Below are 25,274 nucleotides of genomic sequence, written 5' to 3'. Positions count from 1 at the left end.
TTGTCCCCCTCACTGTGTGAGAGATGGACAATGAATGGAGAAGAGAAAGAAATACTCAAGCAAATGTTAGATGTCCTTAAAGAATAATTCACACTTCTTACTTAAAGTGTCAAAAGAAACGGGAATCCATATTGTAAGCACTATCGTTATGATTTAGCTGTTTATCATAGTGGTAGCACTGACGCCAGTCACCATCAGAAGGCTGAATAATATAGGACAGTGGTGTACAAAGACTCTCTATGGGCAGCAGGAGAAAAATAAATTACAACAAATAAATATTTGTTTACAGCAAGGATTCAGGCAAGTTCACACTAATAGCATGAATAATTCTGCATTTTTTTTCCTGAGTATTAAAGTCAAACTAACTGTTGCAGTGTACACAAAATTATTTTGCTGAAGTCTTTAAAAGGAACCACAATGTAGGACACAAAGTCTCTTAAACTCAAACTATTCTGGGGCAGTAAGCCTAGACACTCTATGGTAGATATTGATGAGTTACTGGAGAACGGGGAGGGAGATAGTACATGAAATTAATGGTTGGGTAATGATCTGTTCATAAATACCTCTGAATTGACACACTGACCCTTTTCTTCATGAGTTATTCTATTAACCATCTGGAGCAGAAACAGGCCTATACATCAGCAAGGTTCAAGAGATAAAAGCCAGACAATAAGCCAAATGTGTACTGAGGGAGTTATTGTGGCTGCCTTGTCATACAAGATAGTAGCTCCATGTAGAATCATGAATACTTTTCAACAACTATTCTGAGAGCAGGCCACAGTAAAAGCCTCACTGGAAGTACTTTATAACAAACCAAAGCTGTTGTCTTGAATTTGTCTCAGGCAGGACCTCTTGTTTCTCCCCATTTTTTAATAACTGTTACTCTTAAAGTATACACTGGGGCCATATGGGAAGGATTTGATAACAATGAACCTATGGAGTGATGTTAAATGGATTATCCCTGGATTCTCTGATGGAGGATTATTGCTACAAGTCATCTGATAAGCATGCTGCTAAAAGCTGTTGCGGTCATTTCAAAACGTTTTTTTTCCTTCCTTTTGTTATTTGTTAAAAGTGGAAAACTCAAGACACATTTTTCCACTGACCAAGTGCCCAGTTTTGGTACCCCTGATTTGAAGTGAATACGGTCTGTCAGGTGTCCAGATAGGAATTCCCAAATTCTGACATCCTCTGCTCATCATGTCTCCTGTGATTTGACATCACTAGACAATGTTGTAAATTAGGCATCAGGTTATGATCGCAGTTTCTAAATACATAGCCTTTTGGCTTACTAAGGTTAAGTCCAGGTGTAGTTTTTGCCATTTGTATTGGACATGTGCAGAACATGCATGAGGATGTTCGACAATCTGGAAAGACGTGTAACTTTGACTTGGTTTTTTTGCAAGTATCAATATATGATTCCTGGCAGAAGTTAATGTATGATTTACAAGCCTCCTGGGTGAGACAGAGAAATATTCTTGGGCAGAGTATTTGTATTCAGATAATCCATTTGCAACATAATACAGATTAGTTCCACAAGCATACACATCTCATTTACATATGTGTGGAGTCAGAAGGAAACAGGAGGAGATCCACATCCTCGCCAGATGTCATCAGCATGTGTAAGACAAAACACAAAAGTATGGTTCTGCGATTCTTTCCTAGATGCGGGTTGTTCATCATCATTATAGCTCTGGTATTGATCAGTGGAGCGACGGAGCGAGAGAGAGAGGTAGAGAGGAAGAGAAAAAGGGAAAGATGGTTCTTGAGATGAAAAAGATGAGGAACTGAAACCTTTCCAACAACACTCTGACTCTGTTTTGATTTACAGGAACTATTTAATTAATGTGCACCCTTTTATGGTTGCGTTTTGTTATGTGCAAGTGCGTGGAAGGGTACATTGTGTATATACATATGTTGTATATCACACACACTGCTTATGTGGGCTCCCCGTCTCGTCTTGGTATACAACTCTTGAGAAGAATGCTCCTGTATCCTGTATGGATTTATTTTCTAACCCTGGGAGGTGAAGGCACATTTGTCAGAGTGGGTGTGAAGACAGAATTTATTGCCTCATGGCTTCCGCTCAGGATGGGGACTGCGAGGAAGATGGGACACAGGGAAGGCCCACCCTCCCAGAGGGGACGTTTGCTGCAGCAAGGAAAGAGGAAGGAGCTCCCCGTGTAGCAACTGGTGGACGTAGAAGAAAGAAGAACGGAGCCGGGGGAAGACAAAGCCTCATATCTCAGAAAAGATTCAAACACGATGCGTATGGAACTGGTTTGAAATGCAGATGATTTAGCCCCTTGAACTGATTGTCGTTGCTAGGAAATATCGGGCTAAACTTTACTCACAGGCCAAAACTGACCCACTGCAAAGTCCCGCTCCCCTTAGTTACTGTTGCTAACTTGGACAAACAGTACTTCCTGGCATAGTGCCAAGTTAGCAAAACAATAGGATCTGTTGCTAATATTCCCCAAGAGGCTTAAGATTATTTTTGGAGTTGAAGCAATTTCTTGTCATCAAGGAGCTGCCTGCATGTATGGATATGCAGGCATATGGAGGGATATGTTGGGAATGCTGGATGATAGATGCAACGGGGGGTGGTGACAGTTAGTGTCTCAATTATGAAGTGGCTTTTCTCCGTCACAGATGTGTCCAGAAGGTTCAAAAATAAACTGGCTGTAGCTTAGATGGTCGTAGCCCAGCTGGCCGAATAAATTGTTAGCAGTTAATGTTTCTGCAGTTCGTTGAGGCGTTAAGGTTTGTATGTGTTAAGCTAGAAGCTAGCTAGAAGGCTGTCAAGCCAGTGACCACAGTTCAAGACTGAGCTGAACGTTTGTGAGCGTGATACAACTGTACAGTTTCCAGCTGTGTTTGGGCAACCAAAGCAGGTCTTTTCAGCCAAAACATGATTTTGTTCCTCACCCTAACCAAGTGGTTTTTGTTCCTTACCTAACCAGACGATAAGCACAGCACTGTCACAACATAAAATTGAACATTTAACATAAAGTTTGCCAACTTTTATTCTGGTGACTGGGTTTGTGGTCAAGCAGGTCAGCCTTGGGGTCAGTGGTTTCTTTCACATATTGAAGTATTTTAAGACAAGAACCCAAAACGTCTCCAAGTCAGTTGGGATGAAGGTGCTTGTCAAATAGATTTTATGACCTGCACTGTACATGAAAAGACTGAGACTGATTGAGATTAGAAATATGTCTTATCAGCAAGTTCTGCAAAAACACATCATGGACTTCATCTTACTCACTGGTTTTGGATAAGGACCAGGAAACACTTGGCTTAGAGGAGTTGTCATTGGGTGTTGACCAAAATGACTCTATGATAATAGCGAGCAGTCTTGCTTTCAGTAAGGGCTTTCATTTACAGACACTGGGCTGAGGTAACGCTTAATCTAAATATCCTAGTGATGAGCTGTAGTTTAATGGTAATAAGGCCTGATAAGATGCTTTTTCACATTAATACGACCATATGAACTAGTTAACCTAATGGGTGAGTGAGTTAAACTCAATACATTTATTTGTAATGCCATTAATTAAAGGAAACTTACAGAGCTTTAAATATTCTAAAGTGTCTATAAATTGTTACATTTTATATAAGTGCCTTTAAATATCTTATCTAACAAAAAACGTGTTTATTATGCTATTATAATCAATATAATCACTAATAAGATATTTATATATATACACATATATATATATTATATATATATGTATATATACATATATTATTCGTATTAATTGATCTTTTAAGGGCCTAACTACTATTAATCAACACTTCTTACAGGACCTTGATATAAAGCATTGCCCCTGGTTGACGCTGGTTGTTGCATCTCATCTTGATGTTGAGAAGAAAATTGTCTTGAAAAGCAATTTTTAAGACGTAGTATGTTAAATTTCCTTTCTGATTAAATTTAAGAAAAAGCAATGCTATTCAATTACAAAATCATGCTTTATTTCATTTCTACAAATCCAACTTTATGTAGTTACTCATTCGAGTTTACAGCCTTTGAGGGGCAGGTTGTCACATCATCTATTAGAAAGTAGTCAGAGGAGGATTAAGACGAGTCATTACAGACTCTGTTTTTGGCTGCTCTCCTTCACGAGCGCACAACCTCTACTTTACTAGCATAGCAATTAGTCATTAGGTGTGTTACACTGCAGGATCTCATCTGCTTCAGCTCGTCTCTCACTAGGTGGGTAAACCAGGGAACCTGAAAAGAAGAACAAGACATATTTCAATGTATTTTATGGTGAAACCTCAATGCTGCCAGACATCAGGTGTGTTTGTAACTTCTGAATTAGATTGAATTACGACAAAGCCTTAGAGGTGAGAGGTCTGATATGTTTGTTTGTTATTTCCCACATGATCAACACAAAATAATAAACCTGCCTGCATTTCACCTCCATACATTCTGGAAAACAGAACACTGATTTGGATTATTATTCAGTTGCTTTAAATGTGCATTTCCGTTACACCGTGAGATCAATACAACAAACATGTGCTTCCACCTCACTGTGACACAGTTCACCAGCACGGCTTAAACAAAGCCGACAGACTGCAACACAAGGAAATGATTACTGTTAAATCCGAAACAAAAATCACACAATCAACAAACAAACTCTGTATGGCTATTTTTATCCGCTTCCCCACAAACTTCCAGGGATGCAATTGGACTTAATTTGTCACTGCTGATGAAGATTGTTCCTTAAGTTTGGAGGTATGATGTAAAACATTTTCACTGCTCTTTAAAGCTGTAATTAAAAATAGAATGAAGGGAGAGATACATAGGCCACATCTGCTCAATCAAATCTCCACCACCGACTGATTGTTCCGTTATTAAAACAAACACACACGTGCACACACACGGTCAGTTGTATGTATTCTCTCCTGGCAACAGACAGCAGTGCTCTGCAGCAGCAGGAGGCGGCTGCGGCTGCGGCTCCAGCTAGGGCCATGTGCTGCCATATTGTTTGTGGCACTTTCCTGTTTCTGGAATAACCGCTTCCTTTTGAAAGTCAGAGCAGAAAGAGCTCCACACACCGAAAACATTCCACTGCCAAGGAAAACACCTCTGGTGACCGAACCGCGGGCCCCTCCCTTTGTCCCCATCCAGTCGAGGTGTTTCACAGACAGATAAAATCAGCCGGCGGGCCCCTGGGGAGTGGAACGTATCCTCGCACTGCCTTTCCTGAAACGCTCACTTTTCAGACATCTTTCAGACAAGAATTCCCCATAAAACAGGATTTACGTGTTAATCCTGTGAGCTGTGACAGATGGATTAATAATTTCTAAAGATCAGTATCTCACCTTCAAAGCTAGACGCCGGAAAACCGCCGCAGTTTTCTGTGATGTCACCGAGACACAAAACTGAGCCGCTGCTCTGTAAGCAGCGAATTGGACCCAGATGACTTATGCATGCACATTTGAATGTTTATTTGAGCTTTCACATTTAGCTAAGTTTGATTTCACTGTGGTGCCGCCACTTGGAAACCACAAAATGTGCTTATATTAGCACATGTGACCCTGAATGAGTCCACAAAGTCGAGCCCCTCGTCACCGTCAGTGAAGCCGTTTCAGAGTTGGTCTCTCGATGACAATACAGAGAGTCATATCTCCTGTTCCATCATCCTATTTCACTGCAATCATCTCTTATGCAAATCATTAGGGTTATAGGAAGCTGTCTTTTACCTTAGCTAATTAAGCGTGCGTGTCTGTCTTTGTGTGTATGTTCTTACTTGTGTGTGTGTGTGTGTGTGTGTGTGTGTTAATTCACAGCCATTCGGCTGGAAGGAAACACTTTTCCCTCTGAGTGTATTTTAAGGATTAAGATAAACAGACTTTAACAAGGTGCCATTATCGCTTCCACACACTCTCTCTCCTGTGTACCCTGCAGAAAGGTCGTCCATGCAAGCAGGATGACACAGTCGAGATGTTGTTGACCAAAACGTGTGTGTAGTGCGTTGCACTTGACTAAAGCTGGTGTTACACAGGCTTTTTCAGACCATAACAGGGCTTAGCAATACCCCCATCACCCATAGTGTTGTCATGATCCTGGAATACCTACATTTGATACAATACCTTGAGAAATATCTATATTCAATACCATCTTCATTACCTTTGGCAATTGTGTCACACTGAGGGCATACATTTTTAGATTTTCATTAAAAGACAGTTATAACAAGGTTCGTGTACTGTTTGTTAAAAACGACAGCGTCTCAGTTCATTTGTCCACTTGCTGTCAGAGAAGAGAGCAATGATGCGCTGACACTAATGATCTATCGATTCTGCTAACAATTAATAATGGCTCTGTTTGAAATATTCAGAATCAATATGTATCAATATGTCAGTATTTTTGGCAGTGATCTCACCCAAGTCCACTGGTGTTTTGCCCTTCCATTGGACAAAACAATGATGAAGGGACCTCTAATCACGACTCTCAGCATGCCGGGGCCCTTTTTCATTTATTTCTTTCGCCCCCTGCCCCTCAGACATCCTGAGTCCGCCACTGCTCGAACCATTTCAGGAAGCATCAAAACTAACCAAATGACTTCTCCCATAACTAATGACTGTTGTTCTTTAGCAAAGTTGTGTGTTGTTTGTTAATGTTCTGCTGTAGCTTTTCCATTGTTCTTGTACGCAGATGTGATAATAAGTAGAATAGTAGAAAAAAAGCATGGTCTTTGCACCCAAGTCTTCCACAAACCTACAGGGAAGAGGGGAAAAAAATTATACAGGCCCACAGTTTTAACTAATAATTTGAGTTAATTAATTTATTTATTTGTAGGAGTCTAACTGCCACATCCCAATCTGCAGACAGGGTGAAAAGATTCATTAGCCGGGTCTTTAAGTTAAATGTATTGACTCACAGAAAGTGTCAAATCACAAAAAAACGTCCCGCTGTCCTCAGATTGCAGGAAATTGCCTTTAACACAGCAGCCACCTGTACCAATTACAGGCGCCTTAAATCGTCAGATAAACGCTGCTATACAATCTGAAGAGGGCGGAATTGTAGCGAACACGAACGCGTCCCAATCTAATTATCATTAAGGCAGGTTGTGGTTTGTGGCTAATTGAGGTCAGTCTAAACGTAAGGACGTATAGGCTTCGGCAATTACCGCAAAAAAAAAACAAGCGCGCTGGGAGTGTGTGCGTGGCAGCTGCCCGCGTGTCCGACGCGTTCAATTGACCTCCCGATCAGAACAGGTAGGGATAAGAGACAGAGGGAGAAAGGGGGGGAGGAGGAGGAGGAGGAGGGTGTTTTATACTTGAAGTGGCTGTTAGTGTTGACGCCCGTCGCTGGCAATTACACACAATCAAGCCCGCGCGCTGCAGCAGACCTGCTCCCGCGCACAATGGAAGCCCCCTTTCGCGCGCCGTGGAACCTGCGGGTGAGGCCCGCGAGCCGCTCAAGTGCGTGCAGCTGCGGGCGCTCCAGAGAAAGCTCACTTCCCCCGCAATTAGCTCCTCGTTTCAGTTCTGACAATGAAAAAACTGGTTTATTATCAGCTCCTCTGGCGGTCGTTTCGGTGGCGTCCATTTTTTTTTTTTTTTTTTTTTTTGGAGGGGGGTTGGTATTATTTATCGATGTCTGAAGTGGCTCTGAGAAGTTATTTTCTCCTCTAATTGTCAGGCTTATCTCGATTTTGACACATTTACACCGAGGCCTGAATGGCACTCCACGGCTGCAGCCTCACACGCCAAAATGACCCGCGGTTTAATTACGCAGGCTCGATTAGAGATTAGAGATTTGATTCGAACGCTTCATCAAGTGGATTCAGCAAAACGAACACAGCTCCACGCTGGGCACCCTTTGTACTTTTTTAAAATGTTTCTTTCTTTCATTCAGTCTCAGGTCAAACGTTTAGAGAAACAATTCACTTTACTTCACACTTGTTTCCATTACAAAAATTCTCACTGCTTTCAAAATGAAATCTTCCCCACAGATGATTCCGAGCATGAGTGGATTCTGCAGACGTGTCGAAAAGCTGCTGGGGATGAAGTTATTGTTGAAAAACTCGAAGAGACCAGCACTATGAAATGATTCCATTTTTAAAAACCCTTATTTATAGCATTTTTTATTTACATGTATTAGCTGTTAAACTGTAGGAATTGTGTGGGGTTTTTTTTTCTTTGTATAAGACATATAATAAATAAAAAGCAAACCGTTTTACGTCATATTCTTTTTTATATGATTTGTTTTCATTTGTTGGAGTTGCATTTCAGTGTATTCATCTTCATTCCCGAACATATTTATTTGAGCTCCATATGATGTCACCAGCATGGCTACCAATCAGAAGCATTTACTCTGTGACTGAATATCACTTTCCAATGTCTAATACAGGTTGTCCATTTAAAAAAAAAAATGCTTTTGGTTGTTAACTTATCATACAACAAATTAAACTGAATTTATTCAGCAAAACAATTATCAGCAACAACAAAAGCATTTTTTCCCTGTATATCCCTGTTTATCTAACATAAATGCACTGTTGGTGTCTCACAGAAATGGGACAGTTTTGTAGATAAGAAGGTTTTGGGGCTTTATCTCTTCCACGCACATTAAAATCCTGACAATGAGTGTTCCTCAAACACAGATATGGGTAATGTTCTACGTGGAAGTAAATTGGATAATAAAAGGCTGCAGTGAAAAGCTGAATAATTAAAGTCATATTTTACAACTAAATGTGTGAGAATTGCAGGATGTGACCCATGTTTCCAAAAACTAAATATCTTCACTCATATCTTTTTCTAATATTATGCAGTGTGGAGCTTTTGTACTCATTATGACCAAACTACTGTTTTAAAAAGGCAGTATAATCTGTGTTTGCAAGCAAATGATATGTTTGGGTATGGTAGGCCCTGAACCACCTACACAACCTGCAATAAAGTAAATCATAAAATCAATAAATAATGAATCCAATATTAGGTCATCCAATGTACAAAGGGAATTTTTCCCAGGATGCATTCTTCCTTCTTGGTGGTAAATACTCATTCACAAAAAATGCACAAACACACACACACACACACACACACACACACACACACACCAGGAGGTACACGACAACAAAAAAGGGAGCACCTACGACCAAAGAATCAAACAGGTACCAAACCACAAAAAACACATCGAAGGTACAATTACTTATATTTGTTTATTTTAAATGTACGTTTTTATCCAGTTGTGTGTTTTGCTCTCTGCCACACATGTCGTATGGGGAAATAAAAGTGTATTATTGCTTTTGTTAATTTATCCTCAAAAATGATCCGAAAACCACAAAAATATCACATTCTATTTTATTGCATTTTAGTACACAAAACATTTATGATGCACAGTCTATCAAATAAACTTTTTTGTTTTTCATTTCATTTTGTGTTTTTTTAACAAAACAAAACAATTTCAGAGGGGGGGAAGGGAGAAAAAAAGTGCTTTACAGGGATTTACCATCTCAATAAATACGAGGACATTGAGGTCTTGTCGGATCCTGTTCTTCACACAATGGCCATGGCACTAAAATACAGATGCATACTCTCTACCCCTGCCAACACACACGCACGCACACACACACACACACACACACACACACTAACAAAGACACACATATACATCCCCGGTCTGTTTCATAATGTACCAGAACACCAACACTCCTTTTCTCTCCTTGTGTGAGAGACACACACAGGCTGAACAAGCAACCTTAGAAGTGATAGATTAGTGACAACACACTTGTTTGGAATGATGACAATACGTAACTTTTAACGTGTCATATTTTGTAGGAATGAGTTTTTTGACGAGACTTGACTCTGTTTCTCTGTCACTTTAAAGGTGCATTATGTAGTATTAGGGAGAGGTTTTATATTTCATGACTGAATAAACAAACTGACCTTAAAGGACACTTTGTCATACTGTTTTAATTAGTTTAAATGTGGCGGACCCTGCCACCTTTAGGGCTTCAGACAGTGTTTTGGGGACCTTATTTTCCTCTGAGAACAGCTTGTTTATTCAGTTATGGACAAAACAAATATTTCTGAGTTTGCTTTATTAACTCATTAATATTGTAAATATTAAAAAATGTACTTGATTTTTTTTCTCCAAAACTGCACAGTGCCCCTTTAAAGAAATGTAACAGGATAATGCAGCATAGAATCTGCAGCCATAATTAGATAATACACAAGAAATTGTGCTTCATGGTTTTCCTTCATTTTTAACAGTCCAGACGTCAATGGACATATTTGATTTATTTATTTTTTTTACCAATGAAATATTTTAAATCCTTTTTATTTGTTTTACATGATAAAATGTAAATAAAAAACAACACTTTTTTTGTCTTTGTGATAAATAAAAAGCTGGAATTTAAATAAGCTGAAAACAACAGGTTTCTGATAATAATGGAAAGTTTAAGGCACACAATATTTTTCATTCTTTCACAATAAATCTAATTCTATGCCTCATTTCAGTGGAAAATTTACCAAAAATGTAACAGGGAAGTGTCTGCTTTTTGTCACAATGTGATTCCGAAACAAAACATTTCAACAGTCAACAGAGTTAATTTACATGTGGGTTTCCTTCATGGTTGCTTAGAGAGAAAAGAGGGAGGTGTCTTACCTCTAATGTGGTCTACTGTGTGTGCCTGGCCCATGAGCCACAATGACAGTTCCCCCTTTAATTTTCCCTTCTTTGTTTATCTTCAGTAATCTGACATCGCTCAAGAGGCTTCAGTCCTGCTTCCTTGGTCAGTTTCATCCCTTTGAAACTCCCTCCCCCTTCAAGTCAGAGGGCGGATGAGTCGAGTGGAGAATGCTGTACATGTGTAGCAAAACGGGTCCTTCAGGTGGTGTAAATACAGTCATCGAGTTCTTGCGTCACGCTCATTTTTGACAGATTGGCTGCAGGTGGGATATTCCTGTCCTCAGAGAGAAAACACCATAAGGACGAATGTGTCTCAGTTCCTCCTCTGCCTTCCTTTTTGTGTCCGTGTTTCTGAGTGTGCAGGGCTCCTGCAAGATGTGTCTTTTCTCCAAGCTGACTCCTGCACGACCTCCGGGTCAGGTCTGCAGACGTCAGCGGTGGGAGATCAAGGGTCAGGATCCGGAGGTCGGGGGGTCGTAAGTGTAATTCTTGTGGAGCGCTAGCGGCTGAGGGGGAGCTGGGGCAGCGACATGGCCTGGTGAGGGAGACTCTGAGAGGTCAGCATGGAGAAGGGGTGACCTAGAGAGCACACAAAAAACATACAAAAAGTGAAATAAAGAATCATCTACTTAAGAAAAGAATTGACCTTTGCAAAAGTAAACCGCAACTCACTGTCGATGTACCCGTGAAGGGCCACCATGCGCGCCCGCTCAGGACTGCCGAAGGGGGAGTAATGCAGCTCATCGGGCAGGGACGAGGGTATCCTGGACTGAGGGTGACCTTGGGGAGCCCCACTGTGCTGGGGCGTGTGCTTTTTGTGTCTTGCTCTGCAGTTTTGAAACCACACCTATGAAGACGCAATGTAACCAGACATAATGTAGTTCATTCTTGAAAAAGGATATGTTGATTTATTTCAGAAACAGAACTGTGAAAATATATCCAGAAATATGAGTGTTCACATCCCAGTGTTTTACTGTCATGCCGACCCACTGCAACTGTACCATAACATGAGTGGATTCGTAGCAGAACCGACTGGATGTCTGTGTACCGACCTGTATCACTCTCCTGCTGAGGCCTGTCATGTCGGCTAGTTTCTGTAGCGTCTGGGCGTCTGGATTGTTGTCCTGGGCGAACTGAGCCTGCATGATCTGCATATTAAGACAAAACATTAGCATCAAATCACATGTTGCCAGAATCAGTTTATTATAGAGACCATGAAATGCCGGATTGAGGGTTCAAATGTGGTGTGATGGCTGTGTTTTTGCATGAATAAGCTGCAGATTGTATTAGAAACACACTGTTTTCTTTCACCTGTAGCTGCTCTGCTGTGAAGGATGTCCGCGCCCTTTTAGCTGGTTTGGGTTGACTGTCTTGTTCTGTTGGAACGGCTCCCTCTAACGTGATACCATTGCCTGTTAAAAACAAGGCAGTAGACATGTACAGTGGCACACAAATGTGGTGAATATAACAATTTATAATGAGCAGGAATGAGAGTCTCAGGAAATTTATGTGAATTAAAGACAGTTTCATAAAGGGACTTTTTTGCTCAACATGACCCACTTTCTTTCTAATCAGAAAGAAGTTGGCCAGATGTGATAAAATCATCAATAATGTAAAAAATAAATGAGAACGAAATAGCAGAGTGGAAGAAGATAAATCATGCAGAAATTTTTTTTGGAGGTGCAATGTGAAATGCACAAATTCAAATAACCTCTGTATTTGGGAGAACGCTTAAGCAAACATCTGGACAGCCACAGAGAACCATTGCAGTGCATTTGCCAAAACCACCACTCACCACTCTCAGCAGCCCGTTTGAGGTTCTCCACCATGGTGTCGTAGTGGATCCTGCACAGGACCTTCTCCTCCACCAAGCCAAACTCCTCTCCCGTGGACAACTGCCTCTTACACGAGTAGCACGCAAAGCATGCCAAGTGGTATGCGTTTCCCCTCGCACGGCGCACCCAGTCGCTGGCGTATATCTGCCGCCCACAGCGGGCACACTTAGTACCAAACCTACTGTGAGGGAGAGAAAAAGAGAGGAGAGGAGGAGAGGCAGGGGAGAAACAGAATGAGGAGTCAGTGAGACGTGTGGGGGGGGGGGGAGGAAATTGCATTTTCAATCTTATCTTAAGGCCGTTTCCAGATAGTGCACACACATAATTAAACATGCACCTACGTCGTTGTCTTTGAGAATATTTTGTAAGACATGAGGATGAAAATTAGTATTTTTAAACTTAAATCTTTGGCAGAACCAAAATGGGGTTTAAGGAAGAAACCCTGGAGGAGGATATGGCCTTCAGAAAAGAGTCCCGACTGCTGCTGCAAGCTGAGCCTTGAATGCAAACAAACCAACACCTGCAATTTCCTGGCTGATGCATGAAGGCCCTGACATGTACGCACGCCCGCACACACAAACACAGACCCGCACACACACACACACACACACACACATATATCAAGGGAACGCACATGTACACCGGCATGCTTTTACACACAGTGGAGGATGAAGGAAGACTTGGATGACATCACTCGAGGTCGGCGCGCTGTAACTGATAGCAACAGTGAGGTCAGGCGGCATATAAACCTAAACCACCTGACTTACTGTTCTCAATGGGTGGGTGGTGTCAGTGGGGGGGCTGAGGGGCACAGAGGCAGGCGATGAAAGATAAACGCACAGACAGTTACGGAGAGAGCGAAACGAGCGACAGCGAGACAATTCCTCACAAGCTTAAAACAATATATTGCTATCTGATAAAGACGTGCTCCCGTCATTGATAAGCTCTGATCTCATTTAATATGACTATATATTGAAATCTTTTAAAATTATTCATAAATACATAGTTTCAGATTTAAAAATTGCTGAGTGGGTTTCCTAAAAAAGGTGGTCATTTTTCACAAACATATTTCAAACAAGAGTAAACAGTGGATTTGATGGGGGACTATTTTCAGCTGCGGATTAACACACATTTGGTGTTTAGCAGGTATTTTCAGCATCAAAGATGAAATAAACTACAGTGCTCTTGTTCATTGTAATGAAAAACATGTAGCCTAGTACAACAGTTTGGCATCTTTTTAATAGTATAATAAGTAATTAGTAATACAAGTATTAATAAGTAATAATAAATAATAAACTACATTAAGCTTCGCCATCCTTTGCCTATAACTGAGCAGCTGATAGCATGGAGAGTCAAAAAACACTCCACTTTATTCAACTGAAATATTATACAAATGTCCTCTTTTACATCCGAATCAAAAGAGATTAAGTTCCTCGTTTAAGGAGGGCATTATGGGTTTAATGGGCACAAATCGCTTTAGGTTTGAGAAGGTTATGGGTAGGTTAAGAGCCATTGTTGGGGTCAGCAGCTGCCAATTCTGGTGAAGGAGGCAGGATTTGTAAGCAGCCCGCAAGAAAGTGCCGCCTCAAGGCTGAAACTCAGGGGCAAGAAGAAGAATAACAGAAAAGACGCTCAGCCTGGCTTTTAGCTGAAATTAGAAAAGCGCTTCCATATCGATTGTGGTTGATTTGTTCTGTAAAACAGGCGCTGACACACATCCTATTCCAGCAGAGACAACAAGAGATAAAGACCGACGCGTACAAGCATCCCCGACGTGAGCCAAAATTCGAGGAGCAGTCAAGAGTTGAAAGGTATGAAGGAGGCAAGAGCTGGTGAGGGCAGGATGAAAAGAGCAGACATGGAGAGAGGAAGTAAGTGGCTGAGGGAAATAGCAAAGTAGAGAGCGTCGATGGCTGAGAGAGAGAGAGAGAGGGAGAGGGAGCAGGGGGACGGAGAGCACGAGGGCTGCCAAGTGAGTGGGTTTGGCAGCGCATCAGTGCACTCAAATCCACTCTATCTGGGATGAAAGCATACTGTAGCCCTGACATCTCACAAACTCGTACCCCTCCTCATTCATATGAAGCCTGTTGGCCACAAGTTTCAGTTTCCTGCATGGTGTATGGTACAGAAACTGTACAGATAATATTTAGGAACTTAAGGCTGTGTCTTATCCTTTCTTAGACCTCATATCTCAACTTGGGAAATCCCAACTAGAGCTCGAGGTTGTTCACTCGGCGCTCGTCCTGTCGTGCCTGTTTCAGTGTTGAGAATGTATACAAAACTGCCTGTATCCATGACAACAGCTGTCTTGCTTAACTTGTCGCCGGCAAGCGAGTTTGTTCTGACAGAGAAGGGAAAGGCAGCATTCAGTTTTAGCTTCAGTGAGTCAGTTACACTCATAGGCTGTATGCCCATTTACACATGATCGGGTGAATTTAAAGCTAACATGCTAACATCAGTGTTAGCTTCTCCAACAATGTAACATCAATGTTAGCTTTTCCAACAATGTAACATCACTGCTAGCTTCTCCAACAATGTATCATCAGTATTAGCTTCTCCAATAGGCTAACATATCTAATAGCTTAATATTTTAACATCGAAATTAATTTATTTAAAAAGCTAACATCAGGATTAGCTTCTACAATAGTCTAACACTGGTTGTGGCTTTTCAAGATGGGCTAAAGTCAATGTGAACTTACAACAGTGGTGCCATTTTGGCATTTATTTTGAACTTTGAGCACGGTCTGTGCCATCCTAAATCAAGAATTTCCCATCCTAAGATAATAAGGTTCTTCCCAAACAAAGTCAGGAAACATGTTTCTGTAATAGCCTTCCAAAGATCCTAAATGTCATCCTTAACTGAGTTAAGATTTCAGATTTAGGAAGTTTCTGTAATGACTGGCCTTGTCTGTCTTACTCTGCATGTGTTTGTCTGTCTGTCTTCCTAATTTTTTTATTATCACTGTCAAGTAAGTTCAGCTTTATTTCAATAACACAACAGTGTCCTAAATAGAAAACAGAGCATCCACATTTTCCCAGGCCTGGCATTACGCCTTACAAACAAATTCAGTTTAGCATTAAGAGCTGGGAAAAGTCTTTGTGCTGACCTTGAAATAAAATTAGCTGGCAGAGCACTTACGGAGGGTTTAAGTTGTCACAGATATGTGCAACCTAACCAGAAAACCTCTTACAACCCAATAGAGCCATTCCAGAGACAAATGGACTCCTAGGCTTACTGTGCTGTATGTACGTATCATTTCAGATTGTTATGGAGAATTCCAGCCTGTTTCTACAGTAGAGAGGAAAACATTGTGGAACATTGCGGCTAATCTAGCATGACAGCTTGTCAGTTTCATGCTCCGAGACAGAACCCAGAAAAGCTGCAAATCATCCCTCGTTTTTAACCCTCTCCTCCTTCTCCTCCTCCTCCTCCTCCTTCTCCATCTTCATCTCCCTCTCGGACCCCCCTCCCCCCTTTTTTTTCCCCTTGTATCTCATTTTTGTCTTTGTACCAAAAAACCTGGTGTTTATTTTGGAGCGACGTCAATCCTCACGGCCCCCTATATCACTCACAGGAGGGAAAATCCTACACCGCAAAACTCCCTTTCCTCCACAGACCTCTCCTATTTGCTCCCATTCTCTCATCTAGTCTTTACTTCGTCTTCTTTTTTTAAAAAAGTAATTCACCTGCTGCTGAAAGAAGGGCTTGAGGAGGTACATGTTTTTTGGATTATTTCTGATGTGCTATGAGAGTACTCTAATCTCTATTAGATTGTCCTGAGAGAATTCTTGCTTGACTGTGCGGTTTTTAAGACGCAAGGTTCCGTGTTAAGGCTTTTGAATGCATATCTAATACAGGATAAATACTTAAAGGACAACTTCTTTTAACAGATTTACCTCATTATCAGGCTTTAACATATGTATAAATATGTATCATCTGTTCTTTAAGACCACCGATAACCAGTTTGCTTTACAAACTGTAGTGATCTATTTCTTGCTCTGACTGAGCAGTCTTTATCTAAACGTGTAGCACTGTGTGACAGATGTCTTATTATAATTTTAATGAATTCAGTTCTTAATAAAACTCACATCACTCCGTACCGCTTACTCGTCTTTGTTGCTATGGAGACCTAATCAGCTAACCAGAGGTGGGTTGATGAATAATTATTATCACAATACAGACTTGTACACATACGTGCTTGCACGCATCTCACCCACAAAGCTCCCTACATACATGGACTCTGGTTACACACTGTCAGTATCCCCGGGTGCCCCTGATTAGTGCAGCAACTTCCTGTGTGGCCTGCAGCTCACGGACGAGGATGATGTTTCTGTCGAGTGAGGCGAAGGGAGGGGTGCAAAAAGAGATGGGGGGGGCCAGGGGAGGAGGGTGATAGAGAAATGGTTTGCGTGTGTCTTGTGTGTGTGTGAGAGAGCAAGCCCCCGAGGCCTGACATGGGTTTAAGAGGCACTGCATGGGCTCTGTCCTGCGCCCCCTATGTCGATATATACACACCTCCCCCCCATACACGCACACACACACACACACACACATACTATATGCAGGGAAACCCAGTCTGATTTCCTGCTATTACGCCCCATTAAAGCAACTGTCAGTCCAAAGCCAGATGAGAGGCTGACACAGATGAGGAAATATCTCCAGAGGTTTAGAAACCAGCCCCAAGGATCTAGACTCGCAGTGGTGTTTAGCCTAGTTCGGATCTGGCCTAAACCCAGATTACAGTTTATATTTACAGAGGTAACCATTGTACAGTCCTGCAGAAAGGCTTCACTGTTTCTGGAAGACATTCTAAAGAACTTCTCGCTTTCCAGTGTGACTTCCAAGGAAATGTGATCTAAACCTACAAATCTAACTATGCAAATGAGATATATTCTCCAGAGCTTGTAACCATATTGAGTAAAAAATACACCTGTAGTTTGCAGAATGTCTTTCCTTCAGTTAACCTCAGTGCGTCCAGACCATCAAATCAAATTCATTATCAATTTGTTTGGTAGACCTGACTTTAGAGGAGCTGTAGGAGTAAAATTGAAACTTTCTATAAATTACTAGTTTTATAACTTGTGAAAGTTGTTGTTCAGGTGTATGAAACAAACATGCATAAATAAAACAACTGTAGTTTGTATCATTCATAAAAAAATTATATATATATATATATATATATATATATATATATATATATATATATATATATATATATATATATATATATATACATATATATATATATATATACATATGCAGATGCAGACAGCAGTACTGTAACTACTCAGCCCTGGAAGTTGAAAAAGTCTTCTTGAATCTATTGATTTAAAGATGTGATTCCGATGTAGCTTAATTACACTCAATCACATGAATTCCACTGGAGGCTCAGACTGCAATCACTGCTTTTCTGCTAAGCTCGGGTATGGTTAGATTTAGGAGGAATTTATCATGTGTTTACTCCTTTTTCTCCATAGTGTTTAGCTTGAGGTGCTGCATTATTTAGGTGATATTAAAAAAAATCCCAGCACTAGGATGCTGGAGCGTCAAAATTATTTCTTTTAATACAGGAAACAGATAGGAAACTGCAGTTAGGTTAGCTTTGGCGAAGGCTAGCTCTGGCTTTGCAGCTAGCTTGAATTGGCCAGCTAGCTCGAATTGGCCAGCCTCTCGATGAAGATTGGTTCTGTTCGGTAGTCCCTACATATTTTCTATGATGTTTTATGTAGAATATGACACATTTCTATGGCATTATAATTTGTTTATATTATTAAACATTTGTCAAACAGTCGGGTCTCAACAAAATATGTCCCACCACATTTTAGATTTGTTTGACTAGGCTAAAGCAGAGACTGAAAAATGTTGTAGCTGAACATTAAAGCAATGAAAGTCATCAGTTTGAATGTGTAGCTGGTAAGTAAGAAGTTTATCTTTATTTTCTTTATTAACAAGAGGTGAAATGGGACCAGTTAAGTAAGAAACAAGGCTCTGTCTTATTTTAAATTTTAAAAATCGATGTGCATTAGCCTATATAGCACTGCTGCACACTGGTTGACACAAAACAGCTATATGATTTGAAGTGTGTCTTTAATAATCCTTTGGAAATGTATAGTAAAACTTCTAATCCTCACCCTGGTGGCTCAACAACTAGTGTGAACACATTATTTGCTTCAATATTCAGGTTTTTTTTTTTTTATCACAGTTACTTCATTTGATTATAGTGTAGGATTTCTCTAATGAGCGTATAATACGTGACCCCCGTGACAGCTACATCTGTACCAGTAATTATCATTTTCTAATGCTCTGACATATTTTGGGAGCAGCGTTAAGGGCGAGAGGGGTGAACGGTGAGGGAGCATTTAAATTGAGACGGGTCAGATAAAATATTATTATAATGTGGCAGAGCAAACACTGAAAATCTACGTTTTGTGAGGAAATAAAGAAAATCAGCGAAATGATTGGCAGCTTCTGGACATGCACAAATAAACAGAGAATCTCAGTGTATGTTTATGTGTGTGTGGCTGTGTTGGCGTGCAAGTGTGCGTCAGTGTGTGTGTGTGTGTATGCTCTTTTGGGTTGTAAAAGGCTGCAATGTGTACGGTGGGTTCTTAATATGTGCATGTTAATGCTTCATGTTTTCATACACAAGTTTGCGTAAGTGTGCAACTACATATCTGTATCAGTGTGTGTGTGTTTGTTTGAGTTTGGATAGGCGTCACATTCAGATCAGAAACATGCTGACCAGGCACTTGGAGCAGTCTAATTGCTGGTCTGGAGGCCTGAGGGTCTGGGGTGGAGGAGGACTAATTGCTGGTGATTATAAACCTCAGAGCAGCGACTTGGTGTCCGGTTTCGATCAGACAAACACCAAAGCTCACTCACAGGCCCGAGCACACACACACACACACAGACAAGCGTGCGTCTATGTGTGTCTATTCAGTGTATATGTATCCAGCTTCAGGCTACAGCACAGAATTTTGCAATATGCTGTTGATGGTGTGAACTCCATTTAACCTCCATACCACACACACACACACACACACACACACACACACACACACACACACACAAGGTAAAAAAGTGAATAAATAAATCTCTGTAAAAACATCAGTCAGCCAAGACTTATTCCTTCTCCGCTACATGCAAACATAAATAAAGTATGAACTGAATGAATGCAGCTGATGATAAATTCGAGATTGAATTACTATAACTTAACATCTCTCTCTCTCTCTCTCTCTCTCTCTCTCTCCAGCAACACACATTTTGCCCTAATTGTGAGTGTGTGTGTGTGTGTGTGTGTGTTTATGCATCAGCATTTTTTTCTTGGTTTATTTATTGTATCACTATCTTTGGATCTAGCATGAAAATAAGAACATTTTCAACCATGATGTAGATAGATAGATAGATAGATAGATAGATAGATAGATAGATAGATAGATAGATAGATAGATAGATAGATAGAAATAGTATTGTTGGACCCATAATTGCGCATAATTTATTTTGCATACTTTTATTTTGAAAATGAATAACAAATTATGTGGTATGTTTTATTATTATTATTATTATTATTATTATTATTATTATTACGATTTTAATTTGAAGACAAATAGTTTTAAGTTAATTTTCCACATTTTATGGATGATGATGATGATGATGATGATGAGCACTAGGTGATCAAAATAAAACAGGAGCAGAATTTCCACTTTCTTATTTGAGTTTTCGTTCCACTTGTTTTCCTGTGGGGACCGACTAAACGCACTAAACACACTCAAGCGGGCATTTCCGGCGATTTCCCCTCATTTCACGACTCCCTCTCCTGATGATAAAACAGCCACAGCGCGCTTCTTGGCACGTGGTGCGTTCACTGTCCTGTCCATGAGTTAAATGGCCTACTCTGTTTAACTCCTGTGTGTGTTGAGAGGAGCAGAGCTCACCGCTTATTTAGCGCACAGGAAAGGAAAATGTATCGTGTAGTGTCAAAATATGACATGATATGACAAGGGTCCACCGGAAATGAATCACCGAAATAATCCAAATGTGCCACTTAAAACTCTGATAGGATCTGAGTGAGTGACACGTGGTGAAAAACATTTCAACAACAACGTAACAACATTCTAAACACTACAATACAAGCTTGTCAGTAAAGCACACGCTTTTCAAAAATTCGGGTAGGCCTCCACCAAATACTCCTTTTTTCTTTCCGTAGCTCGTGAATGTTGTGTTTTGGATAGCCATAACAGTCTCGCGCATCTTTCAGCCACGCACTGTGCTGACAGACTTTTATTTTGTTACACACTTTGAGAGTTTGTGAAAAGGTCTTTCAGGAACACATGAGGCAACCCGCATCCATCTCAAAGGAAGAGTGCGTGTGTGTGCGTGCGTGCGTGTGTGTGTGTGTGTGTGTGTCTGTGTGTGTGTGTGTGTGAGAGAGAGAGAGAGAGAGAGAGAGAGAGAGAGAGAGCAGTGTTGGCAGAGCGGACGTTGTATTTTGAAAACACGGTCATAAACTTACCCTACCTGAAATAATCCATTTTACAGAAGATCTCTTTGTTTTTGATGTAGCAGCTGCTGTGCTGACGTAGTGACGTCCTGCAGACGGAACACTCCAGACAGCGCACGTGCCAGATCAGGTTGTTCACCTGCGAAAGAGACAACAGCACGTCACACACACACACACACACACACAAAAGATAAATCTCTACAGCAGGGACTTACAGCGCCGTTCAATTATGAGCTTATAATGACGTAATTATGTTTTGAGGTTTGATTAGGCGACACAAATTATTTTTAAATAATCTCTATATTTTAACAGTGACGATGACAAATACGAGTATAGTCAATTAGGCGCATTAGGCTATAGTGTATCAGCGATTGTATCATTTTAATATTTATGTACGACGCTCCTTCTTCCTGACTGTGACTTACAGAGATCTCTTAGTCTTTTCTTGTTTGTTTATTTCTTTGTTTGTTCAGCAGGGGCAGTGCGCAAGACTTAAAAGCTAATTCACATGCAGTCCCTGGAAATATAATGTTTTGAATAGGCTCACGTTCCTCAAATTGACTTAATTAAAAATTTTAATCAAAATATACAGACGTACTCTGTGGCTGAAATACATTTTTTACATTTACATATTGAGAAATATCGATCCCTAAACCATCCGAACCTGGCTCCTCTTGATATATTTCAGATCAATATTTTTGTTTCGTTTATCTTTCAGTAAAACGAGAAAAAAAAGAACACGTTGTTATCAGGTGTAGAAAAACAAATGAGCAATCTGCTATGATAATGACTGATGAAAGTATTCAAATCAGTTTACAGATCTGAAGATAGTGAAGTCAACTCGGCGCTTTTATTTTGGAAATATTTCAATGACAATTAAAATCAGCCGAGTTGTTTATGGCGAGAGATCATGAAGGCTGTCATGTTAAATAAACTGTTATTTTAAAAAAGATTTAGTTAGTCTAAACAAAACTACGCTACACGTGTGAGCTCTGTACATTTATTTAATATGAAATTGCGTAGTTTGTTCAAAATGGAGATGAACACCATGGACTGCTTGTAAAAACATTAATAACTTTGGTTGTAAATTTTGTCGATTTCCTCTTCTGGAAATGTGTCTGATATAGTAGATGTTGAATTATTTACATACATTTATTGCATATGCGTACCATTCATGAACACGAACAAATACTGTGAACGTGTTTAATGAATTATCTAAGCGCACACACTATCAGTTTTGTTTGTTTTAATGATGTGTTTATAGTAAAATAGGCCATGTTTAGTCATAAAAAAGGGTGTTTGTTTTAAAACATAAAAAAAAGAAATCTAATAAATGTCCTAGGCCAGGATTTCGACAGAACAAAAATAACATGTTTGCAGTCTTAATTTAATCTTGAAAATAAAAATACTTACAGAGCATTTCTTTCCTCTTATTTTGCCTCAAATTAAATTAAATAAAATGGAATAAAATAAAATATCGGTCACTGTTTTTCTTTTTCCGATCAGTGTTTCCCATTCTGCAGACGCGGGTGGAAATAGAGTGAGATAATGGGTCCTCACACTTCCTGAGACACACACACACACACACACACACAGACACAGACACACACACACACACACACACACACACACACACACACACACACACACATATACACACCCATTTACGCGCGAGTTCGGGCTGGGAGCACGCGAGCGCACGCGACAGTGAGGCTGTAAACCGGTCCAAACTAAAACACCCTGTTGTGTCTGCGGGATGACGAACGCCGACGGATGCTCCACTTCTGTCATCTAAAATCTAAGCGATGAATTCGGAGACAGTTCGCCTTCTGCTTCCACTGGTTTCTGTATTATTATCATTTTCGTTCGTGTAAATATATAATTATTATAAGTTATAAATTAATTATCTGTAGGTCTGTTACATGTAGGATACGTTTAGTTTTGTAGTTTTATCTCTACCTACTGTTTCTTCTCTCTTTTGTTTTGTCTCACAGACTTTAAACGCAGCACGCCTGAAGCTCAGTCTAGGCCTTCAGTTCAGACCGGTCCAAACCAAACCAGAGAGTAAACATGGCACCCTCCTTCTCTTCTATCTGCTCAGACAAGCTGTTTACTGTATGTCTGCCTTTAAAAAAAAAAAGAAAGAAAAAAGAAAAAGAACAAAAAAGGACGCCCCTCCAGACGGAACCAGGGGTGCGGTGTTCGGCCTCTCACCTTCAGCAGGTATCTGTCCAGGATCTCCTGCCCGCAGCTGGCGCACGTGTTCTTCCCGGTGGACGGCGCCGAGCTGGTGGTGGAGGTCGGCGAGCACACGGACGGGGTGGACGGGGTGCTGGGGGCCGAGCGAGTGTCCTCCCGCTCCATGTTGGACCGCTGGGATTCTCCGTCCGAGTGAGACTGCAAAGAGGGCATCACAGCACAGCTCAGGGAGAAAAAAAAACCAACACAAACACACACACACAGAGTAAAACCCTCCTCATCACCATCAGCATCCTCACGCTCACACTGTCGCCATTTTTCATCATCACGCATGAAAAAAAATAAAACACATCTGCATGAATCCTGACCGTATCCCCGCATGCATTCGGGATGCGTTCAGGGGCCAAAGAGGTTGGTCCGGGCATGTTTTCTAAAGCGTTGAATATAGCAGTAAAGCTCTCACCATTGGCGCGTGTTTAGAGTCCACACTGCAGCGCGAGGCTCCCGGTGTGCCCTGGTGCTCGGTACAGATCACCTACAAGACAACGTTCAAGTCTTCATCACTCTGCCTGCCTCATCCTCAGCTGACAAAATCCTCGGGAGACATTTGCAGACGAGCCCCTCGGAAGGCTACCCCTATATAAGGTAGCCCTGACAATAAAGGCTCGCTTAAAACTGTTAGAGGGGCCCCCGCAACAAAAGGCACATTTTAATGAAGCTATTTCAATTTGGATTGATTTTTCCCTTCCCCTTAACCCATGCCTCTCAGAATAATAGTATTTTCTCCGCAATCCAGGACACGAGAGTGGAGGGGGGAGAGGGGGAGAAGAAGAAGAAAAAAAAAACTACCTGTAATTACAAATAGCTTGAATCGCAGTGGATAAGAGGGACCCGGAGTGTCAATTTCAGCTGTCAATCACGGGAAGGCAACGGGTCACGCAAAGAATTGCAAATTTGATTTTTAATGGCTGTAATTAAAATCCAATTCTTCCCGGGCGAATTGGCAGCGCTCGAGAGGGGCTCGCGGACCGCAAATCACGCTATTCATAACAGAGAGGCGCGTGCCTCCTCCACGGCGGCTGGCGCGTGCAGCTGATCTCAGCACACAAGCGGCGATTCTGGTGACATCACGGGGGAGACAACACCGGCCGCTCACGCGCGATTGCTGATGCGGGCGGCGAGTAAAACCGCGTAGACGGATCGGCCGGGGGGGGCGTTCAAGACGAGAGGGGAGACAGCTTTGGTGGATCGAGAATTAATTCACGTGGATCCATCGTTGGGTTTCATTAGCTGCGCGTCATCACGGCGTTTAAAGGCGACTTGGGCGCCAGAAGGCCAACAAACGGTGCATCTCCAACTTTTACGCACGAAGTCTAGAAGAAGCTCAGGCGTGTCCAAAGTGCTAGTACCTGTTTCGTGGGAATTCCTTCGGACAGAATCTTATTTCCCTCTGAGAGAGGGGACAAAACTTCATTTTTCCAGTACATGAACCCCTGCGGTGTCACAGTGTCCGCGTGCAGCGTCTCCAGGCTCGGTGCGTGGACTCAGCAGCGGCAGTAACAGCAGCGGCAGCAGCAGGCTCGGCGATGGGCGTCAGGGCTCGTATCATCCGTACCGTGCATGGACTCTGGTGTGACCGGAGCACAGATTTAGTTGTTTTTTGTTTTGTTTTGTTTTGTTTTGTTTTGTTTTTCTAACGCGAGCTGCTTTTCTGTCTCTTTTAGAAAACAAAAACAAAAACACCGCTGATGTGCCGCGACGATCTGACCGCCAACTGGCTCAAACTGCACAAGTTGTGAGGTGAAGCCTGCAGAGGCGAGGAGGCGCTTGCTGCTCCGCGGAGAGCCTTATTTAGAACCAAAAATATTTCTTCCTTTGCCCGGTTCCCCCCCACCAACCCCCCTCCCCTCTCTTTCTCTCTCTCTCTCTCTCCACTTTTGGGGAAGGAGTCTGACTACAGGAAGTGAATCAAATTGAGGGGTTGGCAGCTTTTGCTCCGAGGCTTCATAGGTGCAGTGAGACCGAGTGCAGTCGACGAGAGCGCAACGGGCAAGGAGCAGTGCGTGAGTGAGTGAGAGCGTGCGTGTGTGTGCGGAGCCGCAG

At 41.5% G+C, this 25,274-nt stretch overlaps 2 protein-coding genes across 9 annotated transcripts in view; one reads left to right on the top strand and one right to left on the bottom strand.

The window, feature by feature from the left end:
* morn5 (MORN repeat containing 5) overlaps nucleotides 1-8,193 on the top strand; it is an 11,847-nt gene extending 3,654 nt beyond the window's left edge. For all 4 annotated transcript variants that reach the window (XM_030435900.1, XM_030435898.1, XM_030435897.1 and 1 more), the window contains one exon: nucleotides 7,962-8,193. In XM_030435900.1, the coding sequence (XP_030291760.1) occupies nucleotides 7,962-8,059 (98 nt within the window). In that variant the 3' untranslated portion in view covers nucleotides 8,060-8,193. The remainder of the gene's footprint in view (nucleotides 1-7,961) is intronic.
* On the bottom strand, nucleotides 3,948-25,274 carry lhx6a (LIM homeobox 6a). Of its 5 annotated transcripts, XM_030435895.1 has the most exons (9): nucleotides 24,581-25,274; nucleotides 23,635-23,706; nucleotides 23,187-23,369; nucleotides 20,990-21,111; nucleotides 12,432-12,652; nucleotides 11,948-12,048; nucleotides 11,689-11,784; nucleotides 11,309-11,483; nucleotides 8,182-11,215 (listed from the first exon to the last, which is right to left on the bottom strand). In XM_030435895.1, exons 1-9 carry the CDS (start codon nucleotides 24,656-24,658, stop codon nucleotides 11,136-11,138), a joined length of 1,128 nt encoding a protein of 375 aa, XP_030291755.1. In that variant the 5' UTR covers nucleotides 24,659-25,274; the 3' UTR covers nucleotides 8,182-11,135. The 5 variants fall into 5 exon arrangements, 3 of the variants coding, with proteins under 3 accessions (XP_030291755.1, XP_030291756.1, XP_030291754.1); XR_003986217.1 differs by lacking the exons at nucleotides 23,635-23,706; nucleotides 24,581-25,274 and adding an exon at nucleotides 3,948-4,228 and having other exon boundaries at nucleotides 10,613-11,215; nucleotides 23,187-23,614; XM_030435896.1 differs by lacking the exon at nucleotides 23,635-23,706.

This window comes from Sparus aurata, chromosome 12 (genome assembly GCF_900880675.1).
Source record: "Sparus aurata chromosome 12, fSpaAur1.1, whole genome shotgun sequence".
Lineage (NCBI taxonomy): Eukaryota > Metazoa > Chordata > Actinopteri > Spariformes > Sparidae > Sparus > Sparus aurata.
This window is presented reverse-complemented; position numbering and strand designations above follow the sequence as displayed.

Excerpts from the sequence above, each read along its gene's own strand:
- lhx6a (XM_030435894.1), bottom strand. The coding sequence starts at position 23,552 with ATGCGGGGATACGGTCAGGATTCATGCAGATGTGTTTTATTTTTTTTC. Across the intron at positions 11,785-11,947 it reads TCACAGCAGAGCAGCTACAG|ATCATGCAGGCTCAGTTCGC; the intron begins GTGAAAGAAAAC and ends CTTAATATGCAG. Across the intron at positions 11,484-11,688 it reads TCAGCAGGAGAGTGATACAG|GTGTGGTTTCAAAACTGCAG; the intron begins GTCGGTACACAG and ends GCGTCTTCATAG.